The 21582-nt window shown below is 39.0% G+C and overlaps 1 protein-coding gene across 3 annotated transcripts in view; it reads left to right on the top strand.

Annotated features, from left to right (window-relative positions):
- Positions 1-21582, top strand: part of PTPRQ (protein tyrosine phosphatase receptor type Q) — a 108272-nt gene that overhangs the window by 77827 nt on the left and 8863 nt on the right. The window contains exons 50-57 of one of the 3 annotated variants that reach the window (XM_079991789.1): positions 599-821; positions 2906-2979; positions 3851-3950; positions 4888-5016; positions 7529-7573; positions 14501-14527; positions 15182-15263; positions 19147-19237. In XM_079991789.1, coding sequence (XP_079847915.1) covers positions 599-821; positions 2906-2979; positions 3851-3950; positions 4888-5016; positions 7529-7573; positions 14501-14527; positions 15182-15263; positions 19147-19237 — 771 coding nt within the window. The remainder of the gene's footprint in view (positions 1-598; positions 822-2905; positions 2980-3850; positions 3951-4887; positions 5017-7528; positions 7574-14500; positions 14528-15181; positions 15264-19146; positions 19238-21582) is intronic. The other 2 variants (XM_079991790.1, XM_079991791.1) reach the window with 2 other exon arrangements.

Genomic DNA, 21582 nt, shown 5'->3' with positions numbered 1-21582 from the left:
ACTTGCTCCTTATATCTCCCCCTCCTATTCTTGAAGCAGGAGCTCTGAATACAGGAATGAGAGGAGGGAGCCAGGGCCCAGGGACAGGGGGTGCCAAGGGAAAGAGCAATCTTTCTAGTCTTCATGGGTTCTGGGCCTCTCCATTGCTGCCCAGGATAGAACTTAATATAATTCTGTCAGTTTCTTTACATTGTTGAAGCAACGTTTCAACATTACTTTGTACTTTACATTTTAAAATGAATTGTATTCGTTCAATCTATCTTGCAGATTTTATAGACAGAAGTTGTACTTTTTTTCCATAGGAAGATAAATGAAGTTACACAGTTCTGTGTCTTTTTCTATTCCATAGAATATGTTCACAGAATTATTTGACTATCTAATTTTATTATAGTTACAGGTAGGTAGCCGTGTTGGTCTGCCGTAGTCAAAACAAAATAAAAAAATTCCTTCCAGTAGCACCTTAGAGACCAACTAAGTTTGTTATTGGTATGAGCTTTTGTGTGCATGCACACTTCTTCAGATACCACTTCTTCAGATACCAATTTTATTTTGTGATGTATTCAGAATATAAAATATCATTCTTTTTTTCTTACTTTAGCTCAGCATGATGGCAATGTAACCAAGTGGTATGATGCCTACTTCAGAAAACCAAGACCGTATTTTGTAAATGAGGGCTTTCCAAACCCACCATGTACAGAAGGAAATGAAGGGCTGAGCAGCAAAGATGATGTATATGTAATTGGGGCGGATAGTACATGTATGATACCAGGCAGTGAAGAAAAAATCTGTAATGGCCCACTGAAGCCCAGGAGACAGTACTTGTAAGTATATTACTCAATTTTTCTATCTATATAATGGATAATAAGCAAATAGCAGAATATTAGGACAAAGACATGGGCCATTCTTTTAAGGCCCATTTAAAAAGTGGCAATATTAGCTGCAACAAAATTAGCTGCAGAAAATTAGAAAGTTGTCTGTTTTTTATACCTGCCATCCCTTTTCTGTGAACTATGAAAATGTCTAGAGCATGGGGAGGTTGCAGAGTATGGAGAAAATAAAAGATAAAGTGCGAGATTGGCTGCATTATGCTCAGATTAAAGAAGTTTTTAAGTTGGACAAAAAGATAGGATTCCAGGTGGAAAAATCAAAGTTAGAAACAGAACTGTTAGAACCCAGCTCTAAGATACTTTCAAGAATGTATAACTTGCTGTTAAAATGGAATACACAGGATGAAACGGTCAAATCAGCCATGATAAAATGGGCACAGGACATAGGGTATAACATCATGTTTGCTGACTGGGAAAAGTTATGGACCACAGGTTTGAGATTTACGGCATGTAATGCCTTGAAAGAAAACATTATGAAAATGATATATAGGTGGTACATGACTCCAGTCAAGCTTGCAAAGATATACCATGTGTTTGATAATAAATGTTGGAAGTGTAAAGAAGCTGAAGGAACATTCTTTCACCTCTGGTGGACTTGCCCTAGAGTGAAGGTTTTCTGGGAAATGATTTATAATGAACTGAAAAAGGTATTTAAGTATACCTTCCTTAAGAAACCAGAGGCCTTTCTCTTAGGCATTGTTGATCAGAGCGTGCAAAAGAAGGATCGAATCTTTTTTATGTATGCTACAACAGCAGCAAGGATACTCATCGCTAAAAGCTGGAAAACTCAAGAATTACCCACACTGGAAGAATGGCAGATGCAACTGATAGACTATATGGAATTGGCGGAGATGACTGGCAGAATCTGAGACCTGGGAGAAGAACTGGTGGAGGAAGACTGGAAGAAATTTAAGGACTATCTACAAAAATATTGTAAATTGTATGAATGTTAAGAAAGATGTAAGATTAGCAAAAACATGGCTTCAACAAACTAGTTATAAAGAATATAAATTTAAATTTAATAATTGGAAGACGAAAAGATAAATTTTGGATAAGTAACATTTTATGATTAAGTTTCAATAAGAGTATGTTAAATCCCAAAATTTGAGATATTAATATTGGAAAATTATACTATATGAATTAAACCAAGTTAATAATTTGCTGGTAAAATTTATGAGTTTAGAAAGCAGGAACAAGGGTTGTGAGGAAGTCCAAAGATGAATATGAAATGTGGATTTTGGAAAAGATTGTGTTATTATCTATGTATTTTATTGTTAAACTAAAATTTAATAAATATTATAAAATAAAATAAAAATGTCTAGAGCATGGGGGCCTTGCAGTGCTTTTTGTTTGTTTACCAGAACATGGGATGGGCAGTTAGCAAGCTAGTAGGTTTGCCTAAGTTCAGATGAAACCCTAAGCAAACCAAACCATTGGTTAGCTATCATTGGACTTAGCAGTATGTGTAAGCTGTACCTCAAGCATCCAGACATGGATCACTTTCTGTAAGTTATTGGAGACATTTTTGTGCTAAAACAGAGACAGGCAGACAACAGAGATCTTATCTCAGAGCAAAATTTCTCCTAATCCAAGTATTAACTGACCTCCTCCTTTAAGAAGATAACACAAATGGATCTTAGACCCCACTCTTGCAAGTATGTGTGACCTGCATTCCATATCTTTTTAGAAGGGTATGATTGAGACCTACATAACAAATCAGCTATTATGGGGAATGGGAGCCCTATGTATGCCCCTCTGCTGGCCTCCTCCATTCAGTCAAGGAACACATAATATTAAGGATATTACCGGTAATTGCAGACCAGTTTGGGAAAAGCAGCACACACCTATAAATAAATATCCCCAAACCTGTAACTTGTAAGTTGTAAATGACTTTGATTCATTTTGCCTTGGAATTTGTTCTGGGTGCTTCTAGATACAGTATAAATTCTGTGTGAGAAGAATCACTGGTCTGGCCATGGTAGTTCCTGTTCTCTAACTTATTTATATTTCTCTTGCAGATTTAAGTTCAGAGCTACAAATATAAAAGGACAATTTACAGATTCAGACTACTCTGATCCCATCAAAACTTTAGGTAAAGGGAAGTCACTATGCTTTCTTACTGTAGCATTACCAAGTTTTCTGTACGACTTGTGCAAAAACAACAGCCATGCTAAACCTGTGGCCGTGTCCCAGTTGCTATGGGAATGTCATTTGCATGCACACTACAGAAAAATCAAGGTGCAGGATTTCATTGATTTTCACAGCTCCAGTTCCCCTCACAGCCTGCCCATCTATCTCACACAAGTTCTTCTTCAGATGTTGCAAGGGGTGCTTGACAGCTTAACATGCAAGGTCCCACCCAGGGTCACTTGCAGGTAATGTCGCCGTTTTGTTATGTTCAGAACTGCTCAAACAGCCCCTAGGGTGTCTCAGAATGGTCTTTCCCCATCTGTCTTTCACCAGAGCTGTAGAAACCTTTTGTAGGATGCAACTATGGCTCATAACATCAAAGGCAAAAAGTCCTTGTGCATCTGTGGCAGCACCACTAACTGCTGTCTTGCTTAGACTGGGACTATGCAACCTCCCAGTTATATGCTCATACTGGTGTCCTGTCTCAGCTTCCTTTGAGGAGCTACAAGCATGCAATAACTCATGATATTAATTTGAAAGGTGGGCACTTGTGCATTTACATTTTTTGTTTGTCCATAAGCCACCCTGAATCTTCTGCACAGCACAACCCTACTGATATAATTGCATTAGGGAAACTGTGGTGATCACATTGACAGTGGACGATCCTTAAAATAAAAACATTTTGGACTCTGCTAAAATCTGTGATGGTGTGCGCTTAGGCAAATTTAGCAGAAGCACTTTGCATAAAACGTGTTTACAAAACTAAGCCATGTATTGCCATCATAGTCTGTCTTTAATGTTTCAATTCCCATTGGGCTTCCTTCATATTACAGGTGATGGGCTTTCCGAAAGAGCTGTAGAAATAATACTTGCAGTTACACTGTGCATACTATCTGTAATTCTCCTTGTGGCTGCAATTTATGCTTTTGCAAGGTATGTGCATCTCCACTTGTTTCTGCTGAATTATCCTTGAATTTAACTTGCTCATTCATTGAAATTAATTAATTCTGCCCCCCACTGGGTCCCATATTGGAAAGCAGGAGTAAGACATATCAGAGAAGTATAGCAATGTATAGCTGTGTTTTTGGAGAAGTATAGCAATGTATAGCTGTGTTTTGGGAGATGGATTTACTCAAGTCTTATTCTTTTTATTTGTTTCTTTGTTTATAAACAAACAGGTTTGATCCCCATATGGGTCAGTTGCATATTCCTGCATTGCAGGGAATTTGACCAGATGATCTTCAGGGTCCCTTCTAACACTACAGTTCTGTGATTCTATGAAGTGTAGAAATAGTGTTAGGAACTGGAAAAATTAAGGGTCCTTCCTCACTATTTACTGAATTCAATCTGTATAAATCAGCTTGAACAGAATTGTGGTCACTGCTGTTGACCTCTACTCAATTCAGGTCTATGACACAGGAGAGTCAATGTTAGAAGAAATCAATAGAACTGTTACAAGCAAGGAAGCTGATTGTGTAGCAGCAGCAAGAATTATAAGATGGGGGGGTGTTAATTTTTGTAAAGTAATGTTTTGGGGTGTGTGGGTAATATATTTAATTTGTCATCATGCTGCTAAATTTGATTAAAAGTCCAATTTCCTGGGTTACACAGAAAAATAGAAATCTCAATTTATCTATCTTAATTTGATATGCAAAAATGCTAGGAAATATGCTGTAACAAATCACAACAGCAATGCCAAGAAATAGATAACAATTACTGGCATTTGCAGATTGTGACTTTTTAACTTTCTTCTCGTTTTCATACTACTAGCACCTTGAAAGCATAAATACATACTTTATTAAAGGTCCAGTGAATTGGGAAAAATACTGAACATTCTTTCTCATTCATTCTCCTATGGTTTTTGTCTTAGAATTCGACAAAAGCAAAAAGAAGGAGGCACATACTCTCCACGGGATGCAGAAATTATTGACACCAAATTCAAACTAGATCAGTTGATCACAGTGGCAGACCTGGAAATGAAGGATGAGAGATTTACACGGTAGGCGTACTCCGTAGGCAAAACAGTAGTTCTGGGGGTCTGCAGTCATGACCCCATTGTGACCTTTTACTTGTTTGGAAGTGTTTTGTGGTGTTCTTATTTACACAGGTCACAAAGATCCTTTTTCAAAGGGTGACCTCCAGACACTTCTCTCAGGAATTCAGAAAATCACTTTTTCTTCCCCACTTTGGAACAAGACCAAAATGCAAACCGTTATATAATTCTGCCAAGAACATTGGCTCCTTGTTTGTTTATTTTTATCATTACAAATGTAATCTCTCTGAGTAGTTTTGACATTAAGTCTTTTATTGAAGACTTAATATGCAGTCACTCTTAATACGGTGGAGCATATAGCTGATTGTTCACTTTGACTCAGAGTCATTTGATAACATGTCACCCTATGCTACATGACCAGCTTTCAAAAATCTGTCAGCACTAAAGCCAATGTGCTGTACTGGATTGATCATTCAATCTGGACCAGGAAAACCCTGGGCTAAAATCCCTGCTCAGCCATAAAGTTCACTGAATTACTTTGGGCCAGTCTAATATACCTCACAGGACTGTTTTAGAATAAAATAGGGCAGGTGAAAATGTATAGCCCTCTGAGCTCCCTGGAAGAAGAGCAGACTGCAGTTCAAAGACACAACACACAACATGAACATTGTTCATATTAAGTTATTACATCCCAATCTACAGCTCAGGGCCATTATAGATGCCATATCCAAAAGGCTTCTTCTTTTTTCTTTTTACATTTGCTTGTGCATGGTCCTTGACACAATGCAAGGAAATGTGTATTGGAAAACATGAGTGTGGGTTCTTAAGGTAACACATCAAAATGTGCCACCTAAAGAGGAATCTGTGCCTGAGAACTTGAATGTATGCTGAATTAGTTCCACTGAGTTTAGTGACACTAAACAAGTTAAATAGAAATACTTCACCATGAATTGGTTTTGGATCAAATTGCAAAATAATTTTGGGCCAAATTACACGTGATCCTATGTGGGTACTTTTGCACTTCTTTGCATGGATTTCCCCCAACAAATTGCCAGCGTTGGATTTCTAATCTGCACTGGAATCGTAATATGAGAGGTGCAGCGGAGGGGGTGTTTTAACAATTTGCCCACTCTTAATTTGGATCTGAGGGCTCATTCCAACAATTTGCATTGGGGGAAAAAAGTGCCTCTGATTTCAATCAGACGTTTTTTCAATGCAAATTGCAGGAGAGAAAGGGGACTAGCCAGGTTGGACCTCAGTCGGGATGGCAAGTAAAGCTCCTCTACCCCCATTCTAAGGTCCCAGTTCTCGTCTCTCACACACTGGCAGTTTTTGAGTGTGGAGGTGGAAGGTGACCTGCACTCAAGGCCAGAACTGCACAGTTAACTTCCCATATAGTTCAGCCCTTATTGTCCTGTCTTCAGGAGAGACTAGCCCAGAGTCTTTGTGAGCCAAACTCGCATGAAAGGTAGCACAGTGTGCTGGACCCTCCACCTATTTTGACTTGTACAAGTTTACGGATAGAACAGTGAATGAAATGTACTTCAACTCACGCTTGTAAAAAGGCCCTAGTGTCCCAAGTTCTGGAGCTCACATAACTTGGCAAAGTATTTGCTCATGTTGGTGGCAGCAATCATGTCTACAGGATACAAGGAATTCTACCCTGTCCTCAACTCCTGTGCATTCACCTTATGCTGTGAACTAGTCTTCTGTGTGATCATTGCACATAAATTGGCTGATTTTTACAGCTAGTACTAGTGGTGTGCAATATTTCCTCCTTGTTGCCTCAAACCCTATTTGTGCTTTCTGAGTATCCCCTTTCAATGCCCCACCCCCAAACCTGAAGTGGTTTTCCAATTTAAAAAAAAAAAAAACCCACAAAAACCACAAATATTGTTTGTGTGGTCCAGTTTGCCATCAAAGCCCCTGTATTTTAATTTGTGTACAGAGCCTAGTTATTTTAGGTTTTGAAAAAACATAAATATTATATTATAGGAAATGAGTTCTAATTTAATGACTGATTAATTGTGTCAAGAATTACTATGTCCTATTAAAGTCACAGAAAACTAAATGAAAGATGTCACCTTGAAAACCTGTAGCCTCCCAAATGATGGTCCATAGAAAGGCTGGAATTACATATTATGAAGCCAAGTTGTACTTTCATCCATGTTTCTGATGCAAATTCAACTGCCTGGGTTAGCAGACACCTAATGTAACATATGATGTAGCTTGAAGATGGGTAGCTTACATTACTTTGCTCAAAAATTTCACTGCCGCAAACTGAATGTGGCTGGCAGAGTTACAGCTGTTGATTTATACTGTCTGCTTCTGGGCATTTTTTTTTTCTGTGTTTAGTAGTTTACTTCAGGAGAAAAGCATGAAAGTTTCATAGGTTTTGTATTTAAAGCTCTGCACTTTTCTCAAAGTCTACACATCAATTAATATATGCAACCTTTTACCTAAATAAGAACTCTTGTCCCTGTTTGAAAACTTAATTCTGAATGGGTTTTGCTTCCAGATATTCCTCCTTTTTCTTTAGACGCAAGGAGATATTTGTCATCCAGTAAGTTACTGCATGGCTGAAGAGCCCCTGTGTGGTTTCTAGTGTGCTGTGCTCACTTACTATGCTTTATTGGCTTTCATCTGATAAAACTGCTCTCTCTCTCAGTGCCTTAGGCACATTTTGAAACTTCTAGTACTGTAAAATGATCCTCAATAGGCAATGCAGGGTCTTCCCAGATGGCCGAAAAATTGAGATGTTCTCAGTAGTGCTATATACTAGTACTGCTCCATATCAATGTAATATTCTATTCCCTTACAGGGATGAGCAAGAGATAGTCCTGCTGTGGCTAGAAACCTATTTGCTGCCTTAAAACACAAATCAAAGAAGTAAAGTGGTGTACACAGGTCTCAAAAAGATAATTTTTTGAAAGACGAAGGTTTGCACAGTGGTGGGACATTGATGGGAGAAAAGGAAGTATTGTTGGCATTGCAACTTCTCTATTTTAAATGGCTGCAATAAAAATCATTCCTTGTACAGATGTGTAGATCCCAAGTAAAAATAATACATGTTTACAGTGTGAAAAGGCCATCTGCATAACCCCTCAGAGCGGATTCAAACAGAAATTACAGAAGTTCATTTCGAAAACATCCAGTTAAAGCTGGACATAATTTATTTTTGAGGTCTGCCAAACCTGTGCTGATCTGCATTATACAACAATATGTAATCTTCCAATAACTAATTTCATGTGAGGCAGCTGTAGAAAGCCACCTTCAGGTAGATAAAAAGAGAATGATTATTGCTGGTACTAATGAAAACAAAAGTACTCCCCCCCCCCCAATGAAATTAGACATTCTGACTTTTGTATATCAAGAATAGTATTTGTTCTGATAGTCAGAACTTCAAATTGAAGTTTTCTTGGACAACAATTGGTGATTGACTATTATCAGTTTGTTTATTTCCCCCACTCATAACCCACCTTTTGCTCCAAGGAATTCAAGGTGCTGTAGATGGTCCTTCCCTCATTTAATCTCCACAACAACCCTGTGAGGTAGTGACTAGTCTAAGGTCACCAGTGGAGATACTAACCCCAGTTTCCAAGTGCTAGTCCAACATGCTAAGCACTACAACACAACTGACTTTCCTATAAAGCATCCAGTTAATTTAGAATAAATTCATAAAAATTAGAGAACTACGCGGTATGATAAAACAAGGCTGCCGCTCACAATGACAGCTCTATTCCTAGCTTCCCTCCTCCACAACATGTGGCAAAACTTACTCATGTCATGACAGCATCGTGCTGCTTCGCTATCTAGTCCACATAATTGGCTGCTGGTGATGTGAGGTGTTGTTTTTTTGACCAGAGTTGTCTAGACTAGATCAGTAACAGTAGCCAAGGTAGCAACTGCGTATTTAATGCATGAAAAACATTTTCTACAAATTCCCGAAAACAGTGCCTTCTCTCAACAGCACTGAAGACTAAAAGTCATATGCACTGGATCACGTCAAAATCTCAGTGCTGTCTTAATAACAGCATTTGACATTATTGCCAGTTGCTGTGTCCCCCCCTTTTAAACCACTCCTCTGAATGTGGGAAAGATGAAGCTCAGAAATTGCCAAGAGGGCTGCCAGCTCAAAATGTCTTTGTGTATGAATGTCTTAGACTGTTATGAAGTAGTCTTAAGCCCTGATATTGAGCTCCAGTACATTGGTTGGGTGGGGGACTATTGTAAGGGCCTCTCATAAGGAATTATTGATCTGTACTGTCCCTGAAGGGTTAGACCTATGAAAATCTCATTTAACTCATTGAAAATTACTTCCTTGGTTATTCCTAGCAAGTGCTTGTGGTGCTTATGAGTTAAGCCTTTAGTCTGCTCATTCATTTCTGTGGTTTTCTATTGAACAAGCTGTAATTCCCCATAGATTTTCAACAGATTGACCCAGAGAGTAAGCTGATGCTGTATGACAACATGAACTCCAGTCACCATTGCCAACATAAATAAATGGCTTCTTATAAAATTTAGACCAAAAAAAAAAACTTGAGTGAGGGGGAAGGGGAGAATGTCATGCTGGAATGGAACTTCAGCTAGGCTCAAAGGCTGCACCTATCACTCAAATACGTCTCACAAAGCGGTAGCCAATTAGCTATGTTATTCTGTTGCACCAAATACAACATATTATTGTGGCATCTTAAAGACCAACACAATTATTTTGCCATTAATCTATTTTGAATCTCTGCGTAATAAAGTACTGAGGCATGGATCTCTTGCATAGGTTTCTTGTACACAAGTATATTGCATTATTAGTGGTCTGCAACTTGAAGAAAACTTATGCAATGGTGTAATAACCTTCCTGTCTCTTGAAAGGTCCCTATTCCTGTGTCCTTGACAAGTTTACATTCCTTGCGCAGAGTATGCTTGGATTTTTCTTTTGCATTAGGAATTATATAATGCACTTAACTCTTGGTCCTAATTCACCTGCATATATCCTATGGTGCTATGTACAATAAGCTTCCCATCCCAGAGGAGGCCAGTGCTGAGAGCAGAAGGAAGAGCCTAGGATCAATCCCCTTACCTACGAACAGTTAAATCAGAACCATTTGATCTGAACTTCTGTTTGCATGTGCAAATCAGAGGCATACCTAAGCTGCTTTGTGCCATTGGCAAAGAGCTGTATTGGTACCCCTGCCCGTATCCCTTGCAGAAGAGCGTAGGAGTGGCCTGGGTTATGCGCAGAAGGGCAGACAGGCTCCTAGCCAGAGTGGAGAAGTTAGATTTCTCTACAATCAGCCTGGGCCTGGGCCCAGGGGCAGAGTAAGGGAGGTGCAGTGGGTGCGGTTCGCCCCAGGTGTCACCACAGAGGGGGGTGACAAAATGCCAGGCGGCAGTCACCACAGGGCCTGCAGTGCACCCAAGCCATGCATCTCTCCTGGGAGAGACACAGTGGCTTGGGCGCACGCAGGCTCCATGCTGCCCAAATGGTCCACCTACTGCCTTCCCCCAGCTGTAGGGTGGCTGAGTGGGAGGAGGCAGGCATACTCCAGAGGCCCCGCAGTGTGCCCGCCCTGCCCTTGCCCCTCCCCTGGGCGCGCCACCCTAGGTGCCCAAGCGGCTTCCTCTGCCACTGTCTGGGTCCTTTGCAGGGACCAACCTATCCAATCACTAGGTATACCCCTGCTACCGATTCAGCAAAGGATTCTCCACATGTAGGCTCTCAAACTATGGTGCATTGATATTACCCACATGCGATTTGATCCAGATGGTTGAAGAATCCCATTCCCACATGCAGTGTCAGTGGCAGACATATAATGTGGTGGGCATATGGTCAGCCACTGTGAGAACAGGATGCTGGACTGGATGCAACAATGGCCTGATCCCGCAAGCTCATATTATGTTCTTATTCATATTATGCAGGGTATGTAGAACACAAAAGCCCAAAGCTTCCAGGGGCCCACCAAATGCATAGATATGTTTAAATTATCATAAATTATAATTTAGTCATATGCTGTGTTTATATAATCATTTGCGTTTGTTTTCATTTCTCTAATAATAACTTTGTCATGTCGATTACTATTAGGCATAAAATCCATCTATTCTTCCTATAGATTCTGAAGTTGTGTTCTCCATGTTTAATTAAATTTCTTCCTCTCATAATAATGTTTTATCTCCAGCCAGAAGGTATGTAATTAGGCACTGGTGTATAGCCCCCCAAAATTGAGAAGGGGCTCCAAAATATATTTCACACAAGGTCCAATAGCAGAGCAGGCTGCCTTAACACAGATTTTATTATTTGATATTTAATTATGGCATTGTAGGCTGCAATCCTACACTACCTTTCATGGGATTAAACCCTACTTAACCCAGCGGCATGTATTTCCAAACATCCACAGGATCAGACTGTCAAGTAAAGCTGGGTGTTATATGAATAAAGCCAAACTGCTAACAGAGCAATGTCTGATTTATTTCAAAAAGCTTATTCTAAGAACCTTAAAGCAATTCAGACTGAAATCCTGTGCACACCTATCTGGGAATATGCCTGTGCAGTGGAACTTACACCCAAGTAAACATTCATAGGCAAGTCTCATTGCAATATTGAATTTTCCAGTCGGAAATAAAATGGTGTCTTTGAATTACTACCAAACTGCAAAGATAGCTGCCTGAATAGAGAACTAACAGCTCAAGCCTGTACATGTCAACTGAGAAGGAAGCCCCATTGAGTTCAAAGTGACTTACTCTCTGGATTGCAGCCTAAATTAGCAGAAAGGGCATTTTGGTGTCCACTCTTTCTGAAACACTAAACTCCTCAAAACCAAGTTTTGTACGGTAGACATCTAAACATGGCATAGATCAAACATGATCCCTAATTCAATTAAGCTGCAATTGTATCTAGTTCTATTGACGACACATGGTTTGCCCTTTTAACTGAAAGTTTAAAAATAAATCACCAAGAAAGCACAAATATCTCCACTGAGAAATGCTTTATTAAAAAATGTTCAGCTTTTTCAGTGGGAACCTTATGTTTTTTAGCAGAACAATCCTGGTTTTGGTTTACCAATTTACCAATTTAGATAAGTTTATGAATACCTGTTGTACAACACATGATTTCATTTTTTGTCCATGTAAAACATATTTTTAAAAATAGGATCTAGCTACATAGTTGGGCGAGTTTATTACAGCAAGTTGCCCCTGAGCTAGTGAATTTCTACATTGGCATTGTAATAATTTGTCCTTCTTTCCTCGCCTTTATAGAAGCACCTCAGGACTTCTATTCAGCAATGGCTTCCCTGAGTATCACTTCCTTTCCCATGCAATGTTCTCCTTCTACATGTTAGGTTACTTTTAATGTGACTTTCTTGTATTATTTTTTTGTGAAGTATCCTATGCACAAGCCACATCCATCATCAATCTGTTCTGCAGAACCAGAACTTCAGCAACAGAATTCCGAAATCGATTTTAATAAATGAATTTCCTAAAAACTTCCATTGAAAGCAAGAGATGGAAGCTGGGAAATTCTCTAGCCATTTTTATACTGAACCCTACTGCACACAGTTTTTTTAACAAAATGCTAAAAAGCAGATAGAAAAAAGTTGGTCATTGGAATTCAGGTTCTTCATTGATATACTAGGGTAAAACAATTTGAGAAGTATGCTGCTATTTAGAAATGTTTATAGGAACAGGGTCATTATAAAGAATGGTTCTCTGTTCCTCACATCCTTCTCTAAATTTCATAGCTTAGGAAGCCAGTTTCTGAATCTGCCCCCCACCCCATAAATGAATACAATTTATATTACATCATCATCATCATCATCATTATTACCGGTAAATGTTTTATTTAGGCGTACTTACAAACAAAGAAACAATAAGATACACACACTTAACCACAAAATAAACGGAAAAAGTAAGAAGAAAAAGTAAGGACAAAAGGAACATAAAATACCACACCCGTGTGACTTCCCTCCACCATCTTTAAATTATCTAAATTCTTATTTACATTGCATATCATTTATCACTGTAATTACTTCTTTTATGGTACTATTATAATATAACATCAGGTCATCCTTACAAGCTTAGTCTATACATATCAGCATGTTATCTTTAGAGCAGTGTTTGTTCATGTAATCTTTGAACCATAACCATTCTGCCCTTAATTTCTGGTGTGTTTGGTATCTTATTACCCCAGTTAATTTTGCCAGTTCTATAAACTCTGTTAATTTAATTAACCAATCCTCTTTTGTAGGTATGTAATTTCCTTTCCAGTTCTTCACAAGTTGTATTCTTGCTGCTGCGACTGCATATAGGAATAATTTTCTCCTATCTTGTGGTACCTCCTTTCCATTCTCATTTTACAGTACAGATTTTATTACTCAGACTTTAGGCTGCTTCTTACCTTGTATTTGCCACTCCCATTTGGAGGGCCTGGGTACCATCAACAGACAGACTCCCTCAGAAGGTGGTGGATGTTTTTAAGCAGAGGTTGGGTGGTCATCTGTCAGGAACACTTTAGTTGTAATTTAGTTGCGATTCCTGCATTGCAAGGGGTTGGACTAGACGACCCTTTGCCTTCCTTTCAACTCTGCAATTCTGTGATTCTATGAAACGATATCCAGTTAGTCATACTCAGAGCAGACCCACTGAAATCAATGGACATCAGTCCATGAATATGATTTGTTTTGATATCACCCTGTGCCAAATGCAGTACAGGAGAATATTATGTGCCACTTTCGACACAGCACCCTCCCTTCAGGAAATGAGAGGTCATCCTGGAGGCATCCCCGAATTTAGCAGCACCTGTCAACTCCTTGATCCTTCTTGAAACCATGCGTCCTTTGCCAAACATCTACAACTAGGAGGAGTCAGGCTGCAGCCCACTGACCAATCCTCAGCCAAGCTCAAGATACTAGCCACTGCTGACTATAGGTGTTGAGCGATTTAGAAAAGTTTACATTGCATGCATACATGAAGCAGATTGCTATTAAATGTGTGACTAGTTTATCTGAGCTCAGTGTGTGCTTTTAAAAGCTTTCTTTGGGAGACATACAGCAACACTAAGGTGTATAATGTCATAACAGGATGTGCTTTGAAACATTGGATTTTTCTACTGCTTTTGAGAAGAAAGGAGTTTGAAGAAAGATATGAAGAGAGAAGCAGCATGAACTTTTCTCTAAACAGAAATATTTTCCAAATAAGACTTTTAATCCACCAAACCCTTCTGCTTAATTATCTTTGCACTATACAAATCAAGTTAGATATTCCATAGCACCAAGATCTCATTTCCATGCTAGTAAAAAAATTAAGAGTATTTTAGAATTGGTGCAACTGCTTTGGTATCCCATAATAAGGAGCACAAATAAGTTTTAAAATTGATTCATCTGGAATATTGAATTAATTTTTCACTTCTTAGTTTTGACCTCTCTGTTGTGTCTACAACCTAACCAGAATGCAAAGTGTTCTTTGACTCGCAACTTACATCATTTAACAATCTCTATTACAGGTTACTTAGTTATAGAAAATCCATCAAGTAAGTTGACTGCTAATTTTTACATTGTGGCTATAGATTTCCTAGCTTGGTGAATCACAATGTGTGGTTTCTTTTTGTATATTTATTAGAAAAAGCTCCAAACTGTGTATAAATCATAAAAGCATGACTAATTGCATGGTAACTGGAGAAATGCTTTCTCTCTCTCTGGGGTGAAGCCTGCATGTCTGTGTTTTAGCTTGGCAAGTAATATAGGGATATTTAACTCCTTGGGGTTTAAAAACCATGTAATTATGGGAATGAAGTCACTGCTATATTTTATATATCTAAAACCCTGCATTGTATAGAATGGTTTCTGTGTGACAAAAGAAGCATTATGTGCTTGAATAGAACTGAGAGGTGACTTTGCAGACACACATAAATATCAAACAACTGAACTTTGGAGCAATCACATTTGTAACACACAGTTTGTAGATAACAGTTGTGTTATATCAACTAAATCAGGGGAGGTTTGAAGTGGCAAGAGGTTATTATTTCAAAACAATTCCTAACGTAAAGCCAATTATTCCCTTTTGTAAACTATTCATATTACTGTGTTTTTTCTAAATCTTTGTTATACATCTGGATAACAATATATTTCGATTCTGATTATTAAATCCTAGGCAACCACTAACTCTCTCTAAAAATGTTTTCTAGGCCCATAGGCAAGAAATGTTTTCTACAACACGTTGAAGAGCTTTGTACAAACAACAACCTAAAGTTTCAGGAAGAATTTTTGGTATGTTACCAGCAGTTGTCACAACATTGCAAGACCTACACTCATTTCATGTGTCACATTTCATGTCCATTTTAAGCAAGCAAGGCCATGAAGGACTCTTGCCTTGATCATCAAGACCCAATTACCAGTTTATCCATTTAGGTACTACAGTCTCCTTGTTGCAGTGCGATCAGAATTATCCATACCATGATCTTCCTTCTGCCTCCTGTGCAATGACACCAAGTATTCATTATCCCTTTGACTGTAATCTTAGAGAAATCCATATATTTTTAAAATGGCAATTTCAGCAATATAACTGTGCAGTGCTACCTTGGTTTAAGAACAGTCCTATTTACGAACGATTCAGTTTACGAACTCCACAAAACCAGAAGTAGTATCCCTGTTTGAGAACTTTACCTCAGTCTACGAACGGAAGCCAAACGGTGGAAGGGCACAGGTGGTGGGAGGCCTCATTAGGGAAAGCGCACCTGGGTTTAGGAACGGTTTCAGTTTAAGAATGGACTTCCGGAATGGATTAGGTTCGTAAACTGAGGTACCACTGTAATTTAAAAGGAGTTTTACATGAGTCATTCTCAGACTGGGACTTGGTCTCCAGCAGAAGACATTGAACCTGGATGCAAAGTAGGTTCTCCACCACTGACCTATAGCCTTTCACCAACCTTCCAGACACTTTTCTTTTATAAATCCCTCCTAGATAAATGAGAGTTACTCTTGTTTAGCACCCGCTCATCTCTGTAAGGTGTCATAGGAGCAGTCTGCAATGGATTACACTATGTATGATCACAACCAGTAATGTCTCATCTCGTAGCATCGAAAGCCTTTGTTCCTGTTGAAAACAGATAGGTCTTCCAAAGCATGTGTGAAATTTATATAATAGGTATGTCATGCCAAAACTATGCTTAAGTCTTGGACTTTTCATTGTTTTTGTAAGTAACTTATTTTCTATGGCTATCATTATTATATTTTAATTCAAAAATAGGTCATTTTTGTTATCTCAGTAGCGTTGTGTTCATCATTACTAGCACATGGAGTCATTTACTATCCTAACAATCATTTGTCATTCTCCAGTGACTCTATTATTTTGGATTTATAGATTTGCCATGAAGTGTTCATTGTCTGGATCTGTGAATAATGAAGAAGAAAAAATCGATTGACAGTTATACTATTGGATTATAATGTTTCACTCACTTAGGAAATAATAACAAAAGAGTGATAAGATGAATAGTATTTCCTACAGATTCTTGGTCATGGTTCTTAAGCAGTCTTGGTCTGCATGTAATAATGAACTCACCATAACATACTTCTGAACAGTGCACGGAGAGCTCTTTTTTCCAACAAGAGCAGAAATTCCATCTTACTAGGACAGGGCAACTGAGAGTTGCATTTGTGGCACACTACTCTGTTACTGGGACGCGGGTGGCGCTGTGGGTTAAACCACAGAGCCTAGGGCTTGCCGATCAGAAGGTTGGTGGTTCGAATTCCCATGACGGGGTGAGCTCCCATTGCTCGGTCCCTGCTCCTGCCAACCTAGCAGTTCAAAAGCACGTCAAAGTGCAAGTAGATAAATAGGTACCGCTCCGGCAGGAAGGTAAACGGTGTTTCTGTGCACTGCTCTGGTTCTCCAGAAGCGGCTTAGTCATGCTGGCCACATGACCCGGATGCTGTATGCTGGCTCCCTAGGCCAAGAAAGCGAGATGAGTGCCGCAACCCCAGAGTCGGTCACGACTGGACCTAATGGTCAGGGGTCCCTTTACCTTTACCTTACTCTGTGAAAATAGTAGTAAACTAGCACTAATAATAAAACATAAAAACAAGTGGTAAGGCAGGGAAGGGAAACCTGCAGCCCACCAGATGTTGTTGGACTTGAACTCCCATTGGTCAGTATGGTCAATGATCAGGGATGATATGAGCTGTAGTCCAACAGCTTCTAGATGGCCACAGTTTAGCCATCCCTGAAAGTACTGTAAGGTCATTCAAAAATAGCCTACTCCCATATGAATCTATATGTGTATGGAGCTTTTTCATACATGAAGCCTTTTTGTAATGTCCAGCATCTGCTCTAGGGAATGAAGTTTTATGCCCTTTGGAAGCCCAAGACACTTTGAGGACAAAGTCGCTTGCCTTTGTAGTGATCTTGATGCCTCATCCACACCTGCTGCAATCTGCAGTGAAGTTTCCAGTGCAGATGAAACATTATTTCAACCCATTTCAGTTTGGGTTCAGGCCTGGCTATGGAACTGAATCAACTTTGGTCACCCTGTTGGATGACCTTTACTGGGAGTGTGACTCCTTCTTCTTCCTTGAGCTCTTATTCTTCCTTGAGCTCTCCATAGCTTTTGATATTATTGACCTTAGTATCCATTTGAGCCAACTTAGTGGGATGGGTATCGGAAGCACTGTTTTAACGTGGTTCCAATCCTGTCTCCAGGGTCCATTTCAGAGAATAGCATTGGATGATTGTCTTTCATTCTCCTTGGCAGTTATGCTGTGGAGTGCTTCAGGGTAGCATCTTATCTGTAGTGCTTTTTAATATCTATACAAAGCCTTTAGGAGTATACCATGCTACCTTCCATGTGTATGTGCATTTAAAATGCTAAAATCAAAAAGGGCATCTCTGTATCATGGACTTTACATTAGCAGGTAGGTGGAAATAATTATCCAGGTATCATTTTGCTTTGCAAAGTTTTGAACTTTGCCCATAACTTCAGTCCATGTTCAATTGGTGCTAGATGAGCGTTGAGTTGTTTACAGAAATATGTTTGAATGAGAGTATTTTACCTCAAGAAAACAAATGACAGTGTTGGTAGGAAGTCGAAATAAATGAAAATAGCTGAGGATAGGTGGGTGGTGAAAGCAACGAATCTTCACAACAATTTGCTTTTATTTGCTTTTAAAATAAGTTTTAAAAAGTAGTCGTTGAGGTACCCTACTTTTTATGTGACCTGGCCATGCCACTTCTATTCCCTTGCATTGTAGATTACATTTAATACTTTGAACTGGGCTGTGATTCATTCATGTATTTCCTTATCCCTATTCGTTATGCCCAGTATACATCTTCCTGTCCTTCCTGAACTGAGGCAGAGGTCAGTGAGGAATAACAAATTGCCAATCGCCCATGTTTGATTAAATACTTTCTTGTTCTCATACTGTAGCAAAGCACGAGGCCATCATAGCTACAAGGGAAGCAACTCAGGAAAAGGCTTTCTCCTTATTTAGTTCCCTCCATTAAAAGCCACACACAAAAACACAGAAAGTGGCACTCCGACTTCATCTTGACTTCCAAGGTGAAAGTTCATATAAGCTTAGATTGTTCAGCCTGACAGTCTGTTCTGTAGTTTAGCATCTGAAACTGCTGTTGTAACAAGGGTTGACAGTGAGGTGAAAGGCTTCTGTAATGTTACCAGCTGTCCTTAGAAATTCAATACACCTCAATCCCTCCAAATCTTTCCTCATACTGGAATGGTTCACCTGAATTCTATTTTGGTATCATTGCCACATTTTATTTTAGACATACAAATGCTAAAATGCATCAAAATATTTTTTTAATAACTTTTTTTAAAAAAGTTAATTTTCACTTTGGATGACATGTACCGGTAACTTTAATAAGTTTTTCTATCTGAGACTTTCTAAAAAATAAATAAATAGTGGATCTATTTACTCCCTTTTGTACCTTGCAAAAACATTTATCAGGTATATTAACTTATTTTGGAGGGCAAAGACAAATAGCCTTGCTAGCGTTTAGGAACTTCTTTTTAAGATTGTATTATGCATCTATAAATGTACTATTGTGTATGCCACTCAGTGAACAAATTTCATATTATATTTACATTGCTGAATTGCAAAGCGACCCCAAATACATTCTAACATATATGCTGTTTTATAGGAACTTCCCAAGTTTCTTCCAGATCTTGCCTCAGCTGATGCTGATCTTCCTTGGAACAGGTCTAAAAACCGTTTTCCCAACATCAAGCCATGTATGTTGTGTTTTACAAATCATTCTTTCTCTCCGCTAGCTAAAAAGTGTCTCAAACTTTTTTTATTATTATTTTTCACTGTGATGTCTGGGAAGAAGTGTGTTTACTACATGATAATTTCTTATTACAGACTTGAGAGTTTTGTGTTTTTTTTATAATTAAGTTTTTGCTTTCACTCACAGCCATTAAACTGGAGGTGCTGGTATCTTTATAGTCTCAAATAGTTTCTTAGCTTTGTAACATAATCAAAGTGGTATCAACATCTTTATTTTACGCTTAGTGAAAAATATTTTTTTTGTAAATAAAAAGGTGAAATCCACCTGTTGGCAGTTTCCCTTTAAATATGGCGATGCTTTCTTAAGGTACTTGTAAATGTGCTGTGTAAGAGTTTTCCGAAAGATCAGAGTGAATATATGGTAACTTATAAGTTGAGGATAGATTTTTATCATAGGAGACAGGGGTCTGTCTCTCTGTAGTCAACACTACTTCATTTTTCAGTTAATAAGACAGAAATGCCACTATTATTTTAAGCATTAGCTGTGATGTGAGACGGGGGCAAGGCATTCCTCTGTTAATGTAACCACATTCTGTGCTATTAACTTTTTAGAACAGCTGCTCCTGTTATCTGTTTCAGAGGTTTTATTTTTTTACCTTATTTTAATTATTTTATTAAAATCATTTTAAATCCACTTTTCATTTAGAGAATACTAAAGTGGTTCATAGAAATAAAAAACTGCAGTCAAAATGGTTTAGGGCTGGGCATATACAAACATGCCTCAGTCCATTCCAATGTTCATTTTCACATGTGTGTATATTTATATCATTGTCCAGCAAGGCAAATATATGCATATTTTTAACGTGCATCTCAGCCATCAACAGATATTTACAAGATGTCTACATCCCCTGCATGTTTCCTTTCAAAGTTAATGAATTTCCAGAAGGGTAGCAGTTTTGGTCTTTTATGCAGCAAAAATAGCAAAGAGCCTCGTGACAGCTTAAAGACAAAAAAATTAATGAACTGATTAATTACCCATCACAAAGGCATCCATGGCTGCAAACCTAACCATGTCTACTCCAAAGTAAATCCTATTGAATTTAGTGGGGCTTACTCTCAAGTAAATGGGGTTAGGATTGAAGCCACTTTCACCGCCTTGATTTCACAGTTCAGTATAAACTAGTCATCCTATCTTGTTTCAGACATCAGGGAGGGACAGTTTTGCTATAAATTAAGGAAACCTCCAGGGGGGAGGCAGTAGGAAAGTAAAGGAAAGTAAAGGTTTTAAATTTACCTTTACTTTTGAAATAAAGATTTTGGGTGGTAAGAAATGGGCAGTCATTTCCCCCCATTTTGGCAAAGAGGCTAGCCAAAGAAGCACAGATAAAATCCACAGGTAACAGAGGAGTTCACTTCTTTCTGTGTAAGATGAACAATAATGAAGGATGCGTTCTATTGTTTTTAAAATTCACAATAGGAAACAGTTTAAGGCTGAAATGCTAACCCAGTGCCATATTAACTCTAAGCTAAACAAGCTATTAAGGGACGCGGGTCGCGCTGTGGGTAAAACCTCAGTGCCTAGGACTTGCCGATCGTATGGTCGGCGGTTCGAATCCCCGCAGCGGGGTGAGCTCCCGTCTTTCAGTCCCAGCTCCTGCCCACCTAGCAGTTCGAAAGCACCCTTAAATGCAAGTAGATAAATAGGTACCGCTCCGGCGGGAAGGTAAACGGCATTTCCGTGTGCTGCGCTGGTGCTGGCTCGCCAGAGCAGCTTCGTCACGCTGGCCACGTGACCCGGAAGTGTCTCCGGACAGCGCTGGCCCCTGCCTATAGAGTGAGATGGGCGCACAACCCTAGAGTCGGACACGACTGGCCCGTACGGGCAGGGGTACCTTTACCTTTAAACAAGCTATAGCTTAGGGCCCCTCTTTTGGGGGCCGCCAAAAAAATTAAGGGGGGGAAACTGGATGTACATTTCCAAAATATAAGATAAAAAACAAATTAAAAAACCCTACATACAGCAACAGTGTTTTGTGTTGTGTAGGCTCCTATGATGTAAATAATTTGTTATGTGCAAATGGCTTTAGATACCTATTAGGTCCATAAATTACCATATAGCATATATTCAACAGAAAAAACCAGCAACAATTTGTTGTTGACAAAGGACAGCTGGACATATAAAGGGCCCCATTACCTTCAGTAGCTTAGGGCCTCATCAAACCTAAATCCGGCCCTGTGCTAACCACACTTACCTTAGAGCAAGCCCCACTGAATTCAGTTGGATTTACTTCTGTTTGCCCCACCGCTTTCCCTGGGGAAACCTGTGCTTTAGCGCTGAATCAGATGTCAG

Source organism: Podarcis cretensis (assembly GCF_951804945.1).
Source record: "Podarcis cretensis genome assembly, chromosome: 10".
In the NCBI taxonomy this organism is placed as follows: Eukaryota; Metazoa; Chordata; class Lepidosauria; order Squamata; family Lacertidae; genus Podarcis; species Podarcis cretensis.
The sequence above is the reverse complement of the archived record's forward strand: the minus strand, read 5'-3'. Positions and strand labels throughout refer to the sequence as shown.